Genomic DNA, 20,410 nt, shown 5'->3' on the forward strand with positions numbered 1-20,410 from the left:
GAAGTCTCATGGGATCATGCAAGGAGAGGAGTGGAGAGAATTGTCTGAAAACCTTGTTCATTCATCCTATGGTCAGAGCTGCTTTTGAGGAGGTACAAATTCCTCCTAAGCCGGATGATGAGCATAAATGAGAAACTGTGTGGTATACCCAGTATAACCTTGTCATGTTACATTCTGGAGGAGTAGCTAGAGTGACAGGAACTCCCAGATTTGCCCAACACCTTGGCCTTCCTGGTGGAATCCCTGGATGATCAGGAAGAAGAGTCACACCTACCTGCAGGAGTGCTGGTGAGACCTGAACTGCAGAGATCTTCGGCTGTCTATGCAAACAAGATGACAGTGATTGTCAGGAATATCTCAAGAAGAGATGTTACTCTCCGATGTGGGATGCAAATTGCACATCTTTTTCCTGTGACAGCAAGTCTAGTTTTCTGGTGAGGAGAATGGAAAGGAGACAGTCTCCTGGGTTGGGTAAGTTGACATTGAAATCATTCAACTCTGGTGACTCACCGATACCCGAGGAATGGGAAAAGAGATTAACTGAGAAGATGTTGGAATGTGAAGATGCCTTTCCTACTGACAAGCTTGATGTTGGTTCCTCCAAGAGTACTTACACACTATTAGAGTGACAGAGGACACATCTTTCCGAGAGAGTTCTCAGCAGCTGGCACCAGCAGAGGTTGAAGATGTTCGGCAGCACCTGCTTAATCTAAAGGAAGTTGGAATTACCACTCGGTTGAGAAGTCCCCATTCATCACCCATATTTGCTGTGAGGAAAAAGAATGGGAAGGTACAAATGTGTGCTGATTATCAAATATTGAACAGACGTACGGTCCCAGACCAATATACTGTTTCATGGATTGAGAATGCTCTGGCCTACTTAAGTGGAAGCAAATGGTTCAGTGTGTGGATCTAATAAGTGGGAATTATCAAAAACCCGTGAGTGAAGAAGAAAAGATGGCATTCATATGTCTGCTTGGATTTTTCCAGTATGAAAGCATATCTCAGTGCATATCAGGAGCACCTGCTACTTTCCAACATGTCACGGAACAGACTGTTGGAGACATGAACCTACTTGAGGTACTGATATACTTGGATGATCTCATGGTGTTGGGATCAACACTTGAGGAGAATAAGACAAGACTACTGAGGGTGTTAGACTGCCTGAAAACTGAAGGTTTAAAACTGTCTTTGGACAAGTGCCAGTTCTGTAAGATGTTGGTCAACTATGTAGGACACATAGTCTCGCAGAATGGATTGGCTATGGATCCGTCTAAGATAGAGTCAGGAGCCATGTGGTCAAGGCCCAAGAATGTAAGTCCCCTACATTCATTCCTTGGGTTTTGTTGGTACTACTGGAGATTTGTGAAGGACTATTCCAGAGTAAGCCACCCTTTGAATCAACTCCTGTGTGGTTACCCTCCCTCAGCAAAGAAAGGGAGAACAAAGGGAGAAGAAGCCAAGGTTTATCTTAGCCCTTCAGAGTCTTTTGGGGAAAGATGAGATGCAAAGTGCGAAGAGGCTTACTGACTAAAACACCTGTGCTTGCCTCTGCAAACCCCCAGTTGCCATATGTACTACATACAGATACTGGCCATGAAGGTTTAGGTGGCGTTTTATATCGGGATCAAGGTAAAGGGCTGAGACCTGTTGCTTTCATCAGCTGGAGTTTGTCACCATCCAAATAGAACTAGCCTGTTCACAAATTGGAGTTTCTGGCATTGAAATGGGCAGTGGTAGACAATTTAAGTGAATTTCTACTGTAAATGTTGTCAGTTCATGGTGAGGACCGACAGCAATCCACTAATTTATATTGTGATCTTGGCAAAATTGGATGTCACAGTCACCACTGGTTGGCAGCACTGTCTGTTTATGATTTAACTCTGGAAAGTCAGAACATTGATATGGATGCATTGTCACGATGCTCTCATGAGATGCCAGCAACAAACGGAGAGTGGGAGGACATTCCTGCCTCTGGTGTTAAGGCAATGTGTCAGCTTCACACAGCTGAAAAATCAGAGCAAAGCCTTTGGCCTGATAGAGCTGCTGATCATTTGGGAGCTTCTAGCCATCCATTCCACAAGCATATTGCAAGCTGACTGTGCTGAACACGAAGCAGTTGCCAGCCTCGAGTCCTGCTGATTTGACAGGAGCAGAGTGAGGTGACCCTTGTGTAGGTGACAACTTGTTATCTGTTCTCAAAGGGGATATGGCCCAAGTTGAGAAGACGAAACAACCTAACTTACCCCTTAAAAGGTTCGTCCATCTTCACCGATGAAGACCTCGACACCATTAGTACTTCTTACGAGGTCGAGTTGCTAGCTCGACACTCAACCTGGCACGGATGGAGAGGGTGTCTGGGAGCGGCCCAACTGGATTCGAACTTGGGAACCTTCGCTCCAGAGTCACTGATGTCACTGCGCCACCAGCCGGCTATGGTATCGAGACTAGCACTTGATTTGCATTTAAGACCATAAGACCATAAGACAAAGGAGCAGAAGTAGGCCATTCGGCCCATCGAGTCTGCTCCGCCATTTTATCACGAGCTGATCCATTTTATCCTATTTAGTCCCACTGCCCCGCCTTCTCACCATAACCTTTGATGCCCTGGCTACTCAGATACCTATCGATCTCTGCCTTAAAGACACCCAATGACTTGGCCTCCACTGCTGCCCGTGGCAACAAATTCCATAGATTCACCACCCTCTGGCTAAAAAAATTTCTTCGCATTTCTGTTCCGAAAGGGCGCCCTTCAATCCTGAAGTCATGCCCTCTTGTACTAGACTCCCCCATCATGGGAAACAACTTTGCCACATCCATTCTTTTAAACTCCAAGGAATACAGTCCAAGAGCGGACAAACGTTCCTCATATGTTAACCCTCTCATTCCCGGAATCATTCTAGTGAATCTCCTCTGTACCCTCTCCAACGTCAGCACATCCTTTCTTAAATAAGGAGACCAAAACTGCCCACAGTACTCCAAGTGAGGTCTCACCAGCGCCTTATAGAGCCTCAACATCACATCCCTGCTCCTATACTCTATTCCTCTAGAAATGAATGCCAACATTGCATTCGCCTTCTTCACTACTGACTCAACCTGGAGGTTAATCATAGAAACATAGAAACATAGAAAATAGGTGCAGGAGTAGGCCATTCGGCCCTTCGAGCCTGCACCGCCATTTATTATGATCATGGCTGATCATCCAACTCAGAACCCAGCCTTCCCTCCATACCCCCTGACCCCTGTAACCACAAGGGCCATATCTAACTCCCTCTTAAACATAGCCAATGAACTGGCCTCAACTGTTTGCTGTGGCAGAGAATTCCACAGATTCACCACTCTCTGTGTGAAGAAGTTTTTCCTAATCTCGGTCCTAAAAGGCTTCCCCTCTATCCTCAAACTGTGACCCCTCGTTCTGGACCTCCCCAACATCGGGAACAATCTTCCCGCATCTAGCCTGTCCAATCCCTTTAGGATCTTATACGTTTCAATCAGATCCCCCCTCAATCTTCTAAATTCCAACGAGTACAAGCCCAGTTCATCCAGTCTTTCATCATATGAAAGACCTGCCATCCCAGGAATCAATCTGGTGAACCTTCTTTGTACTCCCTCTATGGCAAAGATGTCTTTCCTCAGATTAGGAGACCAAAACTGCACACAATACTCCAGGTGTGGTCTCACCAAGGCCTTGTACAACTGCAGTAGTACCTCCCTGCTCCTGTACTCGAATCCTCTCGCTATAAATGCCAGCATACCGTTCGCCTTTTTCACCGCCTGCTGTACCTGCATGCCCACTTTCAATGACTGGTGTATAATGACACCCAGGTCTCGTTGCACCTCCCCTTTTCCTAATCGGCCACCATTCAGATAATAATCTGTTTTCCTATTTTTGCCACCAAAGTGGATAACTTCACATTTATCCACATTAAATTGCATCTGCCATGAGTTTGCCCACTCACCCAACCTATCCAAGTCACCCTGCATCCTCTTAGCATCCTCCTCACTGCTAACACTGCCACCCAGCTTCGTGTCATCCGCAAACTTGGAGATGCTGCATTTAATTCCCTCATCCAAGTCATTAATATATATTGTAAACAACTGGGGTCCCAGCACTGAGCCTTGCGGTACCCCACTAGTCACCGCCTGCCATTCTGAAAAGGTCCCGTTTATTCCCACTCTTTGCTTCCTGTCTGCTAACCAAATCGTAAGGGTATCCTGTACAAGGACTCCCAAGTCCCGTTGCATCTCAGAACTTTGAATTCTTTCCCCATTTAAATAACGTTTATTACTTCTGCCAAAGTGCATAACCATACACTTTCCAACATTGTACTTCATTTGCCACTTCTCCGCCCATTCTTCCAATCTATCCAAGTCTCTCTGCAGACTCTCCATTTCCTCAGCACTACCGGCCCCTCCACCTATCTTCGTATCATCAGCAAACTTAGCCACAAAGCCATCTATTCCATAATCCAAATTGTTGATGTACAATGTAAAAAGAAGCGGCCCCAACACTGATCCCTGTGGAACACCACTGGTAACCTCAGCCAACCAGAATAGGATCCCTTTATTCCCACTCTCTGTTTCCTGCCAATCAGCCAACGCTCGATCCACGTATGTAACTTTCCTGTAATTCCATGGGCTCTTATCTTGTTAAGCAGCCTCATGTGTGGCACCTTATCAAAGGCCTTCTGAAAATCCAAATATACAACATCCACTGCATCTCCTTTGTCTAGCCTACTGGTAATTTCCTCAAAAAATTGTAATAGGTTTATCAGGCAGGATTTTCCTTTAAGGAATCCATGCTGAGTTCTGACTATCTTGTCATATGCCTCCAGGTATTCTATAACCTCATCCTTGACAATCGACTCCAAAAACTTCCCAACCACCGACGTCAAGCTAACAGGTCTATAATTTCCTTTTTGCTTCCTTGCCCCCTTCTTAAATAGCGGAGTGACATTTGCAATCTTCCAGTCCTCCGGAACCATGCCAGAATCTATCGACTTCTGAAAGATCATCGCTAATGCCTCCGCAATCTCCACAGCTACTTCCTTCAGAACACGAGGGTGCATTCCATCTGGTCCAGGAGATTTATCGACCTTTAGCCTATTCAGTTTCCTGAGTACTTTCTCTGTCGTAATTGGGACTGCGCACACTTCTCTTCCCTGCCACCCTTGAGTGTCCGGTATCCTGCTGTCTTCGTCAGTGAAGACTGATGCAAAATACTTGTTCAGTTCCTCTGCCATCTCCTCATCTCCCATTACAATTTCTCCAGTATCATTTTCTATCGGTCCTATATCTACTCTCACCTGTCTTTTACTATTTATATACTTGGAAAAGCTTTTAGTATCCTCTTCGATATTATTTGCTAGTTTCCTTTCATGGTTAATCTTTTATCTCTTAATGACCTTCTTGGTTTCCTTTTGTAAGGTTTTAAAGACTTCCCAATCCTCTGTCTTCCCACTAATTTTTGCTTCCTTGTATGCCCTCTCCTTAGCTTTAACTTAGGCTTTGACTTCTCTTGTCAACCACAGTTGCATCCTTTTTCCACTCGAAAATTTCTTCTTTTTTGGACTATACCTGTCTTGCACATTCCTCATTTCTCGCATAAACTCCAGCCACTGCTGCTCTGCCGTCTTTCCCGCCAGTGTCTCTTTCCAGTCAACTTTGGCCAGTTCCTCTCTCATGCCACTGTAATTTCCTTTACTCCACTGAAACACCGACACATCAGATTTCGGCTTCTCTTTTTCTAATTTCACAGTGAACTCAATCATGTTATGATCACTGCCTCCTAAGGGTTCCTTCACCTCAATCTCTCCAATCACCTCCGGTTCATTACACAATACCCAGTCCAGTACAGCCGATCCCCTAGTGGGCTCAACAACAAGCTGTTCTAAAAAGCCATCTCGCAGACATTCTACAAATTCTCTCTCTTGAGATCCAGTGCCGACCTGATTTTTCCAATCTACTCGCATGTTAAAATCCCCCACAATTATCATAACACTGCCCTTCTGACAAGCCTTTTCTATTTCCAGTTGTAATTTGTAGTCCACATCCCTGCAGCTGTTTGGAGGCCTATAAGTAACTGCCATCAGGGTCCTTTTACCCCTGCTATTCCTTAGCTCAACCCATAAAGATTCTGCACCTTCCGATCCTATATCACCTCTTTCTAATGATTTAATATCATTTCTTACCAATAAAGCCACGCCTCCCCCTCTGCCTACCTTCCTATCCTTCCAATACACCGTGTATCCTTGGACGTTCAGCTCCCAGAGACATGCATCCTTTAGCCAGGTCTCAGTGATGGCCACAATATCATACCTGCCAATCTGTAGCTGTACAACAAGATCATCCACCTTATTTCTTATGCTGCGTGCATTTAAGTACAACACCTTAAGACCAGTATTCGATACTTTTTGCTTTGATTTCACTGCAACTTTATTGCAGTGCAACTCATCCCAATGGCTACACATTTGCCCCATCACCTGCCTGTCTTTCCTGACATCTTTACTGCTCACTATCTTAGATTTATTTCTGTTTTCCTCTTCCTCCGCTCTATCATTCCGGTTCCCATCCCCCTGCCAAATTAGTTTAAACCCTCCCTAACAGCTCTATTAAACTTTCCTGCCAGGATATTGGTCCCCTTCGGGTTCAGGTGTAACCTGTCCTTTTTGAACAGGTCATACTTCCCCCAGAAGAGATCCCAATTATCCAAGAATCTGAAGCCCTGCCCCCTACACCAGTCTCTCAGCCAGGCATTCATCTGCCTGATCCGACTACTCTTGCCCTCGCTAGCATGTGGCACAGGTAGCAATCCCAAGATTACTACCCTGGATGTCCTGCTTCTCAGCTTCCTTCCTAACTCCTGGAAATCTCTCTTCAGTACCTCCTCCTTTGTCCTATCTATGTTATTGGTACCAACATGTACCAAGACAACTGGCTGCTCACCCTTCCCCTTTAGAATATTCAGGACCCGATCCGAGACATCCCGTACCCTGGCACCTGGGAGGCAAAACACCATGCGGGTATCTCTGTCAGGCTCACAGAATCTCCTGTCTGTTCCCCTGACTATGGAATCCCCCATGACTACCACATTTCTCTTCTCCCTCCTTCTCTCCTGCACAACAGCGCCAGGCTCAGAGCCAGAGACCCGGTCACCGTGGATGTCCCCCGTCAGGTCATCCCCCTCAACAGCATCCAGAACAAGATATTTGTTGCTGAGGGGGACAGCCACAGGGGTGCTCTCCACTATCCGGGCATTTCCCTTCCCTCTCTTGACAGTGACCCAGTGTTCTGACTCCTGTAGCCTAGGGATGACTACTGACTCCTGTAGCCTAGGGATGACTATCTCCCTGTAGCTCCTGTCTATCACCTCTTCACTTTCCCTGATAAGCACTAGGTCATCAAGCTGCAGCTCCAGATCCCTAACACGGTCTCTGAGGAGCTGCAACTCAGTGCACCTGGTGCAGATGTGGCCATCAGGGAGGCTGGAAGTCTCCCAGGATTCCCACATCTGACACCCTGAACAAAGCACTAACCCTGCAGGCATGCTATCTAATTCTACACGAATGAAACAGGAAAAATAAGTCTATTCACCCACTTATCACTTTTTAAGTGAGGGAGAGTTGCGCAACGTCAGCCTCACTCTCTCCTCCCAATTCCCATCTGGATCCAATGGCAAAACAGAGTCGAGATGGCTGGAGATGGGACTAGGCGCAGTGGATGACCAGGACATCTTCTGTGTCTTGTCCTGCTCTACACGTTCCACGACGCTTGCAGAGACCACCTTCTTGACCGTTGGACCTTCCATTGGTCTCATCTGCTCAATCTGCCCATGCTGGGATCTTCACATGCTGGGATAGACAACTCCCTATCTCACCGAGGGTTTGAGACCTGTCGGCTACCCTCCCCTGGTTTAGCCGGCTTGTCGAAGCCGTTGCCCGGGGTGTGGCCGCTGTCGCATGCAAACAGCTACGAGGAGCCACAGGTGAGAGCTGAGTGCCAGGTGGGGACCAAAGGTGGACTAACTGCCTTGAAAAGGACGCGACATGTTCCCCCACCAGAGGTGCTACGCCTGACATCCTATACACCCCAAACATACCCCTATTGATGAGGGAAAGGAGTTGAGGAACAAAGTTCTATATAGGGTTGCATCTCCTCCAAACAGAACTCAATGTTCCCAGATGGTTTTGCCTGAGAAGTACCAGAAGATTATACTGAGGTCACTTCATAATGACTCAGGGCATTTGGGGTTTGACAAGACCTATGATTGGTCTGAGATCGGTTCTATTGGCCACAAATGAAGCTTGAGGTTGAAGATTACTGTAAGTTGTGTATCCGTTGTATTCAAAGAAAGACGCTACGTAGAAGAGTTGCTCCCTTGTCTATCTACAAAGCATGGGACCACTTGATTTAGAGTGTATGAATTTCCTTTCCATAGAGCCTCATTCTAGTAATACTATGAATGTCTTGGTCGTCACTGACCACTACACCAGATGCGCTCAGGCCTTCCCACAAAGGATCAGAGAACACCCACAGTTGAAAAAGTGTTATAGGAGAAATATTTTATTCATTATGGCCTCCTGAGAAGGATACACAGTGATCAGGGAAGGGATTTTGAGAGTTGGCTCATGCATGAGTTACTGAGCGTGCTTGGAGTTGAGAAGTCAAGGACTATGCCATATCACCCACAATGTGATCCTCAGCCTGAGAGATTCAACAGGAACTCTGGATGCCAACAAAAAGAGCAAGTGGACCCGACATATTGGACATTTGGTACACTGTTATAACTGCACTCGGAGTGAAGACACTGGCTACTCGTCATACTATCTGATGTTCTGAGATGAAATGAGGTTACCTGTGGATCTTTGCTTTGGAAACAGTGGAAGGACTTACTGCAGAAGATGTATCTCAAGCATGTGTCTGACATGAGGAAAGAAATGCCAAAAGTTTATGAGCTAGCAGTGGTTTCAGCTACCAAACAAAACGAAGGAAAGAAGAAGAGATATGATCAAATGATCAAGTTCACTCAACTGATACCTGGAGATAGAGTTCTAATAAGAAATTTGGGACCACAGGGGAAGCATAAGTTGGCCAACCACTGGGTTTCTATGCCTTACGTAGTGGAGAGCCAGATGCCAAATTTGTCAGTTTTCCAGTTGAAGCCAGAAGATGGGAATGGCCCTGTCAAAATTCTTCATCGGTATCACCTTTTACCCCTTGGGCAGGGAGTGCACATGACCCAGAGTCTGACATGGAACCTACATCTAGTGAAAGAACTCTGCAAAGGAGAAGGAGAAAAGAAAGGCAATAAGCTGAGGATAAGCCAGACAATAGAGTGATTTCAATGGAAAGATCTTAAAAGAAACCAAATGAACCCACTGAAGCCTGTACAGACTCAGAGAATGAAGAAGTGAGGATGTGGTATGCCCTACCTTATGCAAACTTCCGGAAAGTTGATGAAGAGAGGTCTAAATCTTCCAGTCCGGACCTGATCTAGTGGGGGGGAGGGAGACAGCCAGACATGATATTGGACAGTGAAGGGGAACTGGGCTCAAATATAATTGGATTAAAAGCTGAATTCAGTCAGGGGTCAGGAGGAACTGAGCTGCAGGAAGGTACGAGTGATAGACAGGGTGAGGCATCTCCAAGTTAAGAGGAACAGTCACAAGGAGCTGCTGAGACTGAAGAAGCTGAAATTGAGATGAGAAGGTTTCAGAGAGTCAGGAAACCTCCAGACGGGCTGGCAAGTGATATGTCTGGGAAACAGAGTGTTGTGTTATTCCCAGTGGTGAGATATGTTACTTCCATTTACAAATGGATTGGAGGTTCTGTAATCACAACATTCATTTGAATACTATGTTATTAATAATGGTGTAATAAGTTTCAAAGTCGTGAGAACATGATTATTTTTGTTTGGGGGGGTGTGAATTTAATACCCTGGTTAAGAAAAGGTTTTATTGTATTACTACAGTTATGCTGTTGGGTATTTTACTCTCCTCAACTTTGCTGTAAAATGCAGTGCGTTCTGTTAATCAAACTTTACAGCCCAGTATTTTGGTTTCTGTTAAGATAGGGAGTCATTTGATCTACTTAGGAATGTTGTGTCAGCCAATCAGGTTTGTCTTGATAACATTCTGGCCAATGGGATGCCATGGAACATTCGAGAGAGATTGGTGGCATCAAATTTCTAGGAGAGTGTGGGTTGGTTTTGGGTCTTCCTGTACAAGTTGGGGGAGAAGTGAAGAGCAGAGAAGAGCACAAAGCAAGATGCTTGCAGAACCCTGCCCAAAGGACAAGCACCACTGGAAGAAGTTTTTTGTGCAGACAAATGGTTCCAAGGAGGAAGGCCAATACTTCTGAATCAGCCAGTTAGTTCGTAACGGAATTCGAGGGAAGTTCAAACTGTGACTGGTGTCTTTAATGCAGAATGTGGGTTCATTGTCATGAGTAATTAAAGTGAAGAACCTGACTACCCAGCAATGAGCCCCAACATTTATGTGCACATTATAGATGGGTTCAACCATAATGGGCCCTTTTTCTGTTAACTCTTCATTAAAGTTGAAAAATTTGTAAATATACTTCCACTTTAAGTTTATGCCATTGTGAATTCTGTTATTTCCTGGTGAACAATAACTTTTGCACGGGGCAGTATCTATACAGCATTCACCATAGCTTTCGTTCTCTCAGTGGAACATTCCAACTTTTCTCTTTGTGTTGAACCCGAAGAGCACCGACCCTAAGCGTGTGTTGTTTATTGGAAACACAAAATAATCTGCAGATGCTGGGGTCAAAGCAACACTCACAACAGGGACAGAGTTCCCCTTGTCCTCACCTACCACCCCACCAGCCTCCGGATCCAGCACATTATCCTCCGCAACTTCTGCCACCTTCAACAGGACCCCACCACTAAGCACATCTTTCCCTCTCCATCCCTCTCTGCTTTCCGCAGGGAACAGTCCCTCCCTACGGATCTCCCACCCGGCACTTATCCCTATAAGCACAAGTGCTACACCTGTCCCTATACCTCCTCTCTTGCCACCATTCAGGGCCCCAAACAGTCCTTCCAGGTGAGGCAACACTTCACCTGTGAGTCTGTTGGGGTCATCTATTACATCCGGTGCTCCCGGTGCGGCCTCCTCTACATCGGTGAAATCCGACGCAGATTGGGGGATCGCTTCGTTGAGCACCTCCACTCCATCCACCACAACAGACATGATCTCCCAGTAGCCATCCACTTCAACTCTGCTTCACGTTCCCATTCGGATATGTCCATACATGGCCTCCTCTACTGCCATGATGAGGCTAAACTCAGGTTGGAGGAGCAACACCTTATATACCGTCTAGGTAGTCTCCAGCCCCTTGGTATGAACATAGAATTCTCCAACTTCCGGTAAATCCCTCCCCCTCACTTCCTCTATCCCTATGTCACTCTGCCCCCTCCCCCAGCTGCCTATCACCTCCCTCATTGTTCCCCCTCCTTCTACTACCCATTGTGTTTTCCCCTATTCTTTCTTCACCTTTCCAGCCTATCACCTCCCTGCTTCCCCTCCCCCACCCCTTTATCTTTCCCCTTACTGGCTTTTCACCTGGAACCTACCAGCCTTCTCCTTCCCACCCTCCCCCCACCTTCTTTATAGGGCCTCTGCCCCTTCCCTCTTCAGTCCTGACGAAGGGTTCTGGCCCGAAACGTCGACCGATTGTTTCAACGGATGCGGCCCGACCTGCTGAGTTCCTCCAGCATGTTGCGAGTGTTGTTGTTTATTGGAGATGGCTGTCTCACCATTACCCATGCATTGCTGAGTGTATGTGGCTGTTACTCAGGGGAAGCTAACAAGTCTAATTTGATGTGAGCTGAGGTGACAACGTTACAGGTATAATTGGGTGGTGTAGCCTCATTGTGTGAAGGCCCTGTTACTGTTACTATAAAATAAATACTTTAATCCCATATCTTATCCTTCCCACGTTCCTATTCAATACCCCTAGAATTTGCCACTCACCTATGCACTAAGGTCAATTTACAGCAGCCAATTAGTCCCACTAACTCGGATATCTGAGGGGTATAGAAAACGTATTTATCCATAGGCAAAACACGCAAATTCCACACAGACAGTGGCAGAGGGCAGGTTTGAACCCAGGTCTCTGGCACTGTGAGGCAGCTGTGCCATTGTGCCAACCCTTAATTAAATAGGGACATCTTGAAGAGGAGTTTTTGCTGAAGTCTTGTAGCTAGTATTCAGATTTGGACTTAGATTCAGATTCACTCTTCTCTTACATCATCTTGGAGTCTACCTGGTTATGATTACCACACTGTTTGTGGGAGCTTGCTGTGCATAAATCTGGCTGTCATATTTCCTGCTTTTTGACAGTGACCATAGTTGAGAAGAACAGCATTGATTTGAAGCATCCAGAGATGAGAACGATGCTACAAACATGTAAACATTATTAATTTCCTGTCTCATTCACAGTTTGTACGACTTTCTTCGGACACAGATCCGGCCATTGCCTACAACCTGATCACACAGTCCTGGAAGTTCACCCCTCCCAACCTGGTCGTCTCTGTGGTGGGTGGAGATGCGGAGCTGAAGATGAAGGCCTGGCTGAAGGACATTCTTCGTCAGGGCCTAGTCAAGGCTGCACAAAGCACCGGTGAGGCCATCTCTTACCGCTGGTTCCTCCTAGCGTTGACGCTCTTCAAAATGTAAATTGATAAGCAGTTCACCACCAAGAAAATGGGCAAAATTTGGGGTGACCTCATCATCTCGGGAGAAGGTTTTGGTCCAAGGCAGACAATTAGCTCTTTATCATACAGCCTAGAAACAGGCTGTACAGCCCAAGTGATCCATGGTGACCAGCTTTCCTATCTAACCTAGTCCCATTGTCTGCAGTTGACCTATATTCCTCTCAACCTTTCCAAGTGCTTGTAAATGTTATTAATGTGCCTGCCTTAATCGATTCCTCTGGCAGCTCATTCCACATTTGGACCACTCTCTGAGTGAAAATGTTGTTCTTCAGGTTCCTATTAAGTCTCTCCCCTCTCATCTTAAACCCATGTCCCTTGGTTCTTGATTCCCCAACCCTGGGGAAAAGACTATGTGCATCCACCCTACCTATGCTCCTCTTGTTTTTATACACCTCTGTAAGATCACCCCTCATTTTCCTATGCTCTACTGAATAAAGTCCCAACCCCCTCAACCTCTCTCCATAACTCAGTCCCTCCAGTCCCGGCAACATCCTCGTAAATCTTGTCTGCACTCTTTTCACCTCAATGGCAGCTTTCCTGTAGCAGACTGTCCAAAACTGCACTTAATATTCCAAAAGTGGCCTCGCTAACTTCTGTACAATTGCAACGTAACATCCGCGTTTCTGACTCATTGTGATTATTGGTCTCCTGCTGCCATTGAAACACCCCAGCTGCAGGGTGTGCCTTCACTCAGGCTACCGTGCGAGCTTGCTGTGCACGTATTAGCTGCCATCGTTCCTCCACCACAACACAGGCAACACTTCACAAGTTGTTTATTGACTAAAAAAATGTGACAGTTTGTTGACAGAATTTCCAGAGGATTGTATATTTCACATTTTGTTAGATGTTACACTGCGGTTTAATAAATTTTTCAGGAATCTGAGTAAGTGGGGCAGGTAGAGTTGAGTAAGCAAAGAGTCTACAGAAGGACTTAGACAGATCAGGAGAATGGGCAAAGAAGAAGCAGATGGAATACAGTGTACGGAAGTGTCTGGTCGTCCAGTGAGAAGAAAGAATACAAGTGTAGGTCAAAATGGGAAGCAAATACAGAAATCAAAGGTGCAAAGGGACTTGGGTCCTAGTGCAGGATTCCCAAAAATCAGAGGTGCAAAGAGACTTGGGAGCCCCTGTGCAGGATTCCCTAAAGATTAACTTGCAGCTTGAGTAGGTAATAAGGAAGATGTAATGTTGGCATTGATTTTGAGAGGACTGAAATATAAAAGCAAGGATGTAATACTGAGGCTTTATAAGACATTGGTCAGACCTCACTTGGATCATTGTGAACAGTTTTGGGCCCCTTATCTAAAAAAGGGATGTGCTGACTTTGGAGCAGGTCCAGAGGAGGTTTATCAGAATGGTCCCAGGAATGGAAGGGTTAACATATGAGACATATTTGAGGGCTCTGGGCCTGTACTCGCTGGAAGTTGGAAGAATGAGGGGCAATCTCATTGGATCCTATCGAATATTGAATGATCTAGAGGGGACATGGAGACGATGCTTTCAACAGTGGCAGCATCTAGGACTAGAGGGCATAGCTTCATAATGGAAGGACGTCCCTTTAGAATAGAGATGAGGAATTTTTTAGCCAGAGAGTGGTAAATCTGTGGAATTCATTGTCACAGACAGCTGTGGATGACAAGTCATTGGGTATATTTAAATCAGAGTTCGATAGGTTCTTGTTCAGTAAGGGTGTCAATATTACAGGGAGAAGGCAAGGCAATGGAATTGTGTCAGAAAATATATCACCGAGCAGACTAGATAAGCCAAATAGCCTAATTCCGTTCCTATGTCTTACGGTCTTGTGGAATTTAAAGTGAATTTAGGAAGTGCCTCAGAGAGTTTACAAGGTATGGGTCCCACTGTGTTTAAGGGCAGCATGGAAAGGGGACAAATAAATTTGATTCTGAACTGTCAGTACATTCAAATGATGAGAGAGCAGTTTATTGATGTTTTGCAGCAGCTGGCTATGAAGGGTTTTAGAACCAAAGATGCAATGTACAGTAAATGGAAATGATCGTCTCTGTCGTTTGCTGTGGATTGTTGCAGTGTTCTGCAGTTCTCAGTCTGACTCTGTCCTTTTCTGTCACTCACTCTTGTCTCCTGTTTGTACTCTGTCTGGCAGGAGCCTGGATCATGACGAGTGGGCTCCAGATGGGGATTGGCAAATACGTCGGTGAGGCAGTGCGTGATCACACCACCGCAAGCACCCACACAGCCACCAAGGTGGTTGCCATGGGAATCGCACCATGGGGAATAGTGTACAATAAAAATTGTCTTGTGAACCCCAAGGTAAGATTAGCACAGTAAATGTGTGTGTGTGCGTGTGTGAGACAGACAGTGTGATATAAACGTGTGGGTGTGTATGAGAAAATGGGATTGTGTGTGAGTATGGGAATGGAAGAATGACTGAGAATGGGAATGTGAGCCTGTGTGGGAAAGGGTGTGCGAGTGAGAATGTAAGTGTAAATCTGTGTGAAAGGGAGTGAGTGTGTGGGAGGAATGATAGTGGCAGTGAATACGAGTGAGTATGAGTGAGAATGGGTGGGACTGGATGTGGAAATAGGACTGTGAGTGTGAGTGAGAATGTGACTGTGAATATGTGTTAAAGGGAGTGAGTGTGAATAAGTATGAGTGTGTGTGAGTGGGGCTGAGTGTGGGAATAGGAGTGTGAGTGAGTGTATGAATATGAGTGTGAATACATGTGAAATGGAGTGAGTGTGAGTGAGTGTGACAATGGGAGTGTGAATATGTGTGAATGGGAGTGAGTGAATGTGAGTGGGAATGGATGTGAGTGTGTGGGGGGAAATATGAGTGAGTATGAGTGTGTGTGTGTGTGTGTGTAAGATCCACAAACTGGACTGTCCGAGCAGGTCTATTGTCTCTGCTGCTCCAGCCCTACTGAACCCATGTCCCCATATCTCAACTCCATTCTATCCCATTGGATCAGTCTCTTCCAACCTACATCCGCAACATTTCCCACGTCCAATCTTTTCAGTAACTTTCAATTCTCTGGCCTTTTGCCTTATCTTGACCATGTACGTTCAGTCCCTATATAGTTCTATCCCCCATCATGAAGGCCTCAAAGCTCTCTGTTTCTTTCTTGACAAAAGAACCAACCAATCCCCCAGCACTACCGCATTCCTCCATCTGGCAGGAAATGGTGCTCACCCTGAAAAATGTTTCCTTTGGCTCCTCACACTTTCTCCAGACTTGAGGAACAGCCATGGGCCCAGCCATGCCTATCTCTTTGTTGGCTATGTAGAACAGTCTATGTTTGAAGCCTTCCCCAGTTATACTTCCCAACTCTTCTTCGCTACATTGAAAACTGTGTTGGTGCTGCTTCATGCACCTATGCTGAGCCTGTCAATTTTATCAACTTTGCCTCTAACTTCCACCCTATCCTTAAATTCCCACGGTTCCCATGGTTATTTCTTCCCACCCTATTTCCTGTAAAAAAGCTTTTCTCAAATTCTTTGCCTCCACTGCATCTGTTCCCAGGACGTGATTTTCCATTCCAGGAAGTTAGAGATATTTAAGGAAAGGGAGTTCCCTCCCCCACCTTTCCTCCATTTCTCAAAGATCTGCACTAACTCCATCTTCCCTCACCTTAATAGCAATAGAGACCCTCTTGTCCTTACCTAGCACCCCATCAGCCTTCGCATCCAACACATTATCTTCCACAACCTCCACCATCTCCAAAGGGATCCTACTACTAAACATATTTTTACCTTCCCCCTCGCTTTCTGCAGGGATCATTCCCTCTACAATTCCCTTGTCCATTCATCCCTCCCTTTTATTCTCCCACCTGGCACTTATCCCTGCAAGTGGATTAAGTGCTACACCTGCCCATTCACCTCCTCCCTCACCTCCAATCAGGGCCCCAAACAGTCCTTCTAGGTGAAGCAACACCTCACCTGTGAATCTGCTGGGGTCATCAGTTGTGTCCAGTGCTCCCGACTGTGTTCGGTGTGTCCAGTTATGTTCGGCACTCCTGATGCAGCCTCCTCTACATTGGTGAGACCCGTTGTAAATTGGGTGACCGCCTCGTCGAGCACCTCCGCAACATTTTAATTCCCCTTCCCGTCCCTCTTGCAATGTGATGAGTAAGAGTGAGGGGGTGATTCCTTGGGTTTTGTTTATTATTCATCTTGGCACAAGAGGAGACCACTCTCAGGGTGGCAGAACAACACCTTATATTCTGTCTGGGTACCCTCCAACCCGATGGTATGAATATCAGTTTATCGTTCCAGTAAATAAATCCGATTCCTTCCCACTAGCTTCACCTATCACCTTCCAGCTAGTCTCTTTCCCCTTCCCCCACCTTTTTTTATCCTAGCATCTACCCCTTTCCTTCTCGGTCCTGAAGAAGGGTCTCGGCCCGAAATGTTGACTATTTCCTCTTTTCCATAGATGCTGCCTGACCTGCTGAGTTCCTCCAGCATTTTGTGTGTGTTGCTCTGGATTCTCATGTTTATGATTGTGAGTTGGAATGGGTGTGTGAGTTTGAGTGTGTGTGAGTGTGAATGTGGGAGTAAGTGTGATTGGCAGTGTATCTCCAAGGCCAGGACTGGTTCTCACCTGCCCAGGGCTCCTTTCCTGTGAGGTACACGGTCAGCAACGACACAGAGGCACAGTACGCACTGGATGACAACTACTCTGCCTTCCTTCTGGTGGACAATGGCACCAACAATCAGATGGGCGGTGAGACCCAATTCCAAGCTCGTCTGGAGAAACATATTCTGACCCAGAGGACAGGAATTGGCGGTACGTATTGTCATTATGAGGCACATTTGTTCTGCTCCCCTTGACTGCTGGGACAGTCCGTTTCCTTCTTGTTTTCTCCAAGTCTTTCTCCATTTTCAACATCACCATAAATTGCCTCACCATGCAAGGGATAATAGACAAAACCCTAAGAATCACCCTCCCTCACTCTCACTCGTCACCTTCAGGAGATTCCGGGATATTGAACCAACCTTCACTTCCCGAAGGTCATGCAGGAACTCTGAAACTGCCAACCCTCATGGTGAGACAGAAGCATGTACCCCCAGCGTACTTCTCACACAGGGCATTCCAAATGAGACATCAGACGCTAAAAAAAAAGCATCAGCTATATTCATCAAAACATACAGTCAAATGTATCTTTTGCATCATTATTTGTGACGTTCTGCGGGCAGTACGCTTCAGGCCCACAACTCAGTAGCTCTGACCCGTACATCTTTGGAACGTGGGGGGAAACCGGAGCACCCGGAGGAAACCTATGCTGTTGCAGGTTTTGAACCCCGATCAGTGATCACTGGCGTTGTAAAGCGATTGTGCTAGCTGGTCACCAGCATACGCACAATTCACCATTTGCACTTGTAGTAAAAAGAGCTGCATTCCAGATGGAATCTGCTCCTTTTACCAACACCTTCTGCAAGACAATTCTGAATCCACACAGCCAGGTTTTTCCGGATCCGTGCCTCCTGATTTTCTGAATGTGCTTACCATGGGTAACGTCGGCAAAGTATAATGCACGGTCAGATTTACAATCATAGATAGGCATAGATTGGGTGGGCAACCAGAGACTTCATTCTCAGAGTGGAGACAAAGTCTAATCACTACTCAGCCACCACCGAGATCTCGTCACTAGGACAGTGAGCTGTTTACCCGTGCTGCACGCTACATGTACTCTAAAGGATATTTATTAACTTATTTATAATAATATCTTGGTTTATGTGCTGTGTGTGATATATGTCTTGTCGGTGCACTCTGTTCTTCATTTGCTTGTATGACAACAAGCTTGAACTTGAATTAAAATGAGTGGGCATAACTTTTGGAGGAAAATAGATGGGGGGATGTCACAAGTAGGTTTTTTACAGAGAGAGCGATGGGTCGATGGAACACCCTGCTGGAGAGGCAGATACATTAGGGACATTTAAATTCTCTTCAATAAGCCATGGATGAAAGAAAAGTAGAGGACTATAGGAAGGGTTAGATTGATTTGAGAGCAGGTTAAAGGGTCAGCACAACATCATGAACTGAAAAGCCTGTGCTGTTTCATACATTGCAGGCTGATTACACTGTTGGGTATTATGCAACTGAGATCACGTACTAGATGCCCCCCACACACACACACACACACATACACACGTCTACTGTTATGTAATTGATGTCACGCTTTGGTAGGACACACCAGATCTCAAAGACCAGACTTCAAATGCCAAATGTTCCTCACTAAACACCATACAACACATTGCAGATTAGACATTACACACTTGCAGCAGTACAAGTGTAATCACTCAAGTCGACTATGATGTTCTCCTAAAGAGTTGCCAATTGGTAGGTCCACAGGTAGCTGTGGAGGCTGATCCGGGATCCACGTATTCTGATGTAAGAGTATAGGCAAGAGTAAGTGGTGACTCTGGTTAGTTGTTGGATCTTTTGGTTGTTCAGTCTCTCCTTTCTCAGCTGCCACTGGTCCTCTGCGGTACTGTGGAGGTCGATCTCGTAGCACAGCTTCCTCTTGAACAGATTTCCTCCAGGTGGATCTATTGAGTGCAGTCTTCCCAGTTTTTAGATGTAATGTTGAATTTCTTCAGGCTGATTACACTCTGCACGTGTCACATTACATGCCTGATGTTACAAAACAGATGACAAACATGACACAACACAAAATATATATCAGATTGAGATCCCGATTCACTTATTAATCCCCTGTGCATGAAACAAACAGGGAAATGCACCACTTGTGTTAATAACCAACACAACCTTAAGATGTACCATGCTACACCCTTAACACAAAAGACAGACTTTACCCATAGGACAGATCAGAATTGTAACACTTCACAATTAAATAGAAGCCAGGTTAGTGCGGGACTGGTGTAAACTGCTGTTCGATGGCACACTGAGTCAGTCTCAGCCAACGAGAAATCTGTGCAGTGTGACTCTGTTCCAAGGGCATCATTAAGCTGGAGAGATGTTACTGTGACTGGAGGGCTTGAGTTAGAAGGAGAGATTGGATAGGCTAAGGACCTGAGTTCATGAGACTGAGAGGTGACCTTACAGGAAATCAAGAGGGGCATTGATAAGGTAAAAGGTCAGAGTCTTTTTCCCAGAATAGGAGGGTCTAAAACTAGCGGGCACGGATTTAAGGCGGGGAAGGGAAAGGTTTAAAGTAGACCTGAAGAGCAGTTTTTTCACACAGAGGGTGGTGGGTATTCAGAATAATGGCCAGAGGAAGTGTTAAAGGCAGGCACAATTACAAAGTTTAAAAGACGTCTGGACTAGTACATGGGTGGAAAAGGTTTGGAGGGATATGGGCCAGATGGCACTAGCTCAGTAGATATCTGTTGGGCCAAAGAGCCTGGTGTCATGCTGCCTAACTCCATGACTCTGTGACCCAGTGGCCTGAAGGAGTCAGGCAAGGTTAAAGATTGGCTTTATTTGTCACGAGCACTTTGAAACATGCAGTGAAATACATCACTTGTGTCAAATTAAATCAGATCAGCAAGGTCTCTGACAGACAGCTCATAAATGTGTCATGTTTCCGGCAACAACATAGCATGCCCATGACTCAGCAACCTTAACTTGTATGTCTTTGGGACGCGGCACCCAGAGAAAACACAGGCTATCATGAGGAGAACGTACAAACTCCTTATAGACAGTCGTGCGAATTGAACCCTGATTTTATAG

General features: G+C 45.8%; 1 protein-coding gene across 1 annotated transcript in view; it reads left to right on the plus strand.

Moving 5' to 3' along the window:
* Window positions 1-20,410, plus strand: part of LOC134353876 (transient receptor potential cation channel subfamily M member 4-like) — a 137,404-nt gene that overhangs the window by 25,723 nt on the left and 91,271 nt on the right. Inside the window, exons 4-6 of the mRNA XM_063062376.1 lie at window positions 12,465-12,645; window positions 14,862-15,028; window positions 17,326-17,503. Of these exons, the coding sequence (XP_062918446.1) occupies window positions 12,465-12,645; window positions 14,862-15,028; window positions 17,326-17,503 (526 nt within the window). The remainder of the gene's footprint in view (window positions 1-12,464; window positions 12,646-14,861; window positions 15,029-17,325; window positions 17,504-20,410) is intronic.

This window comes from Mobula hypostoma, chromosome 11 (assembly GCF_963921235.1).
Source record: "Mobula hypostoma chromosome 11, sMobHyp1.1, whole genome shotgun sequence".
Taxonomy (NCBI): domain Eukaryota; kingdom Metazoa; phylum Chordata; class Chondrichthyes; order Myliobatiformes; family Myliobatidae; genus Mobula; species Mobula hypostoma.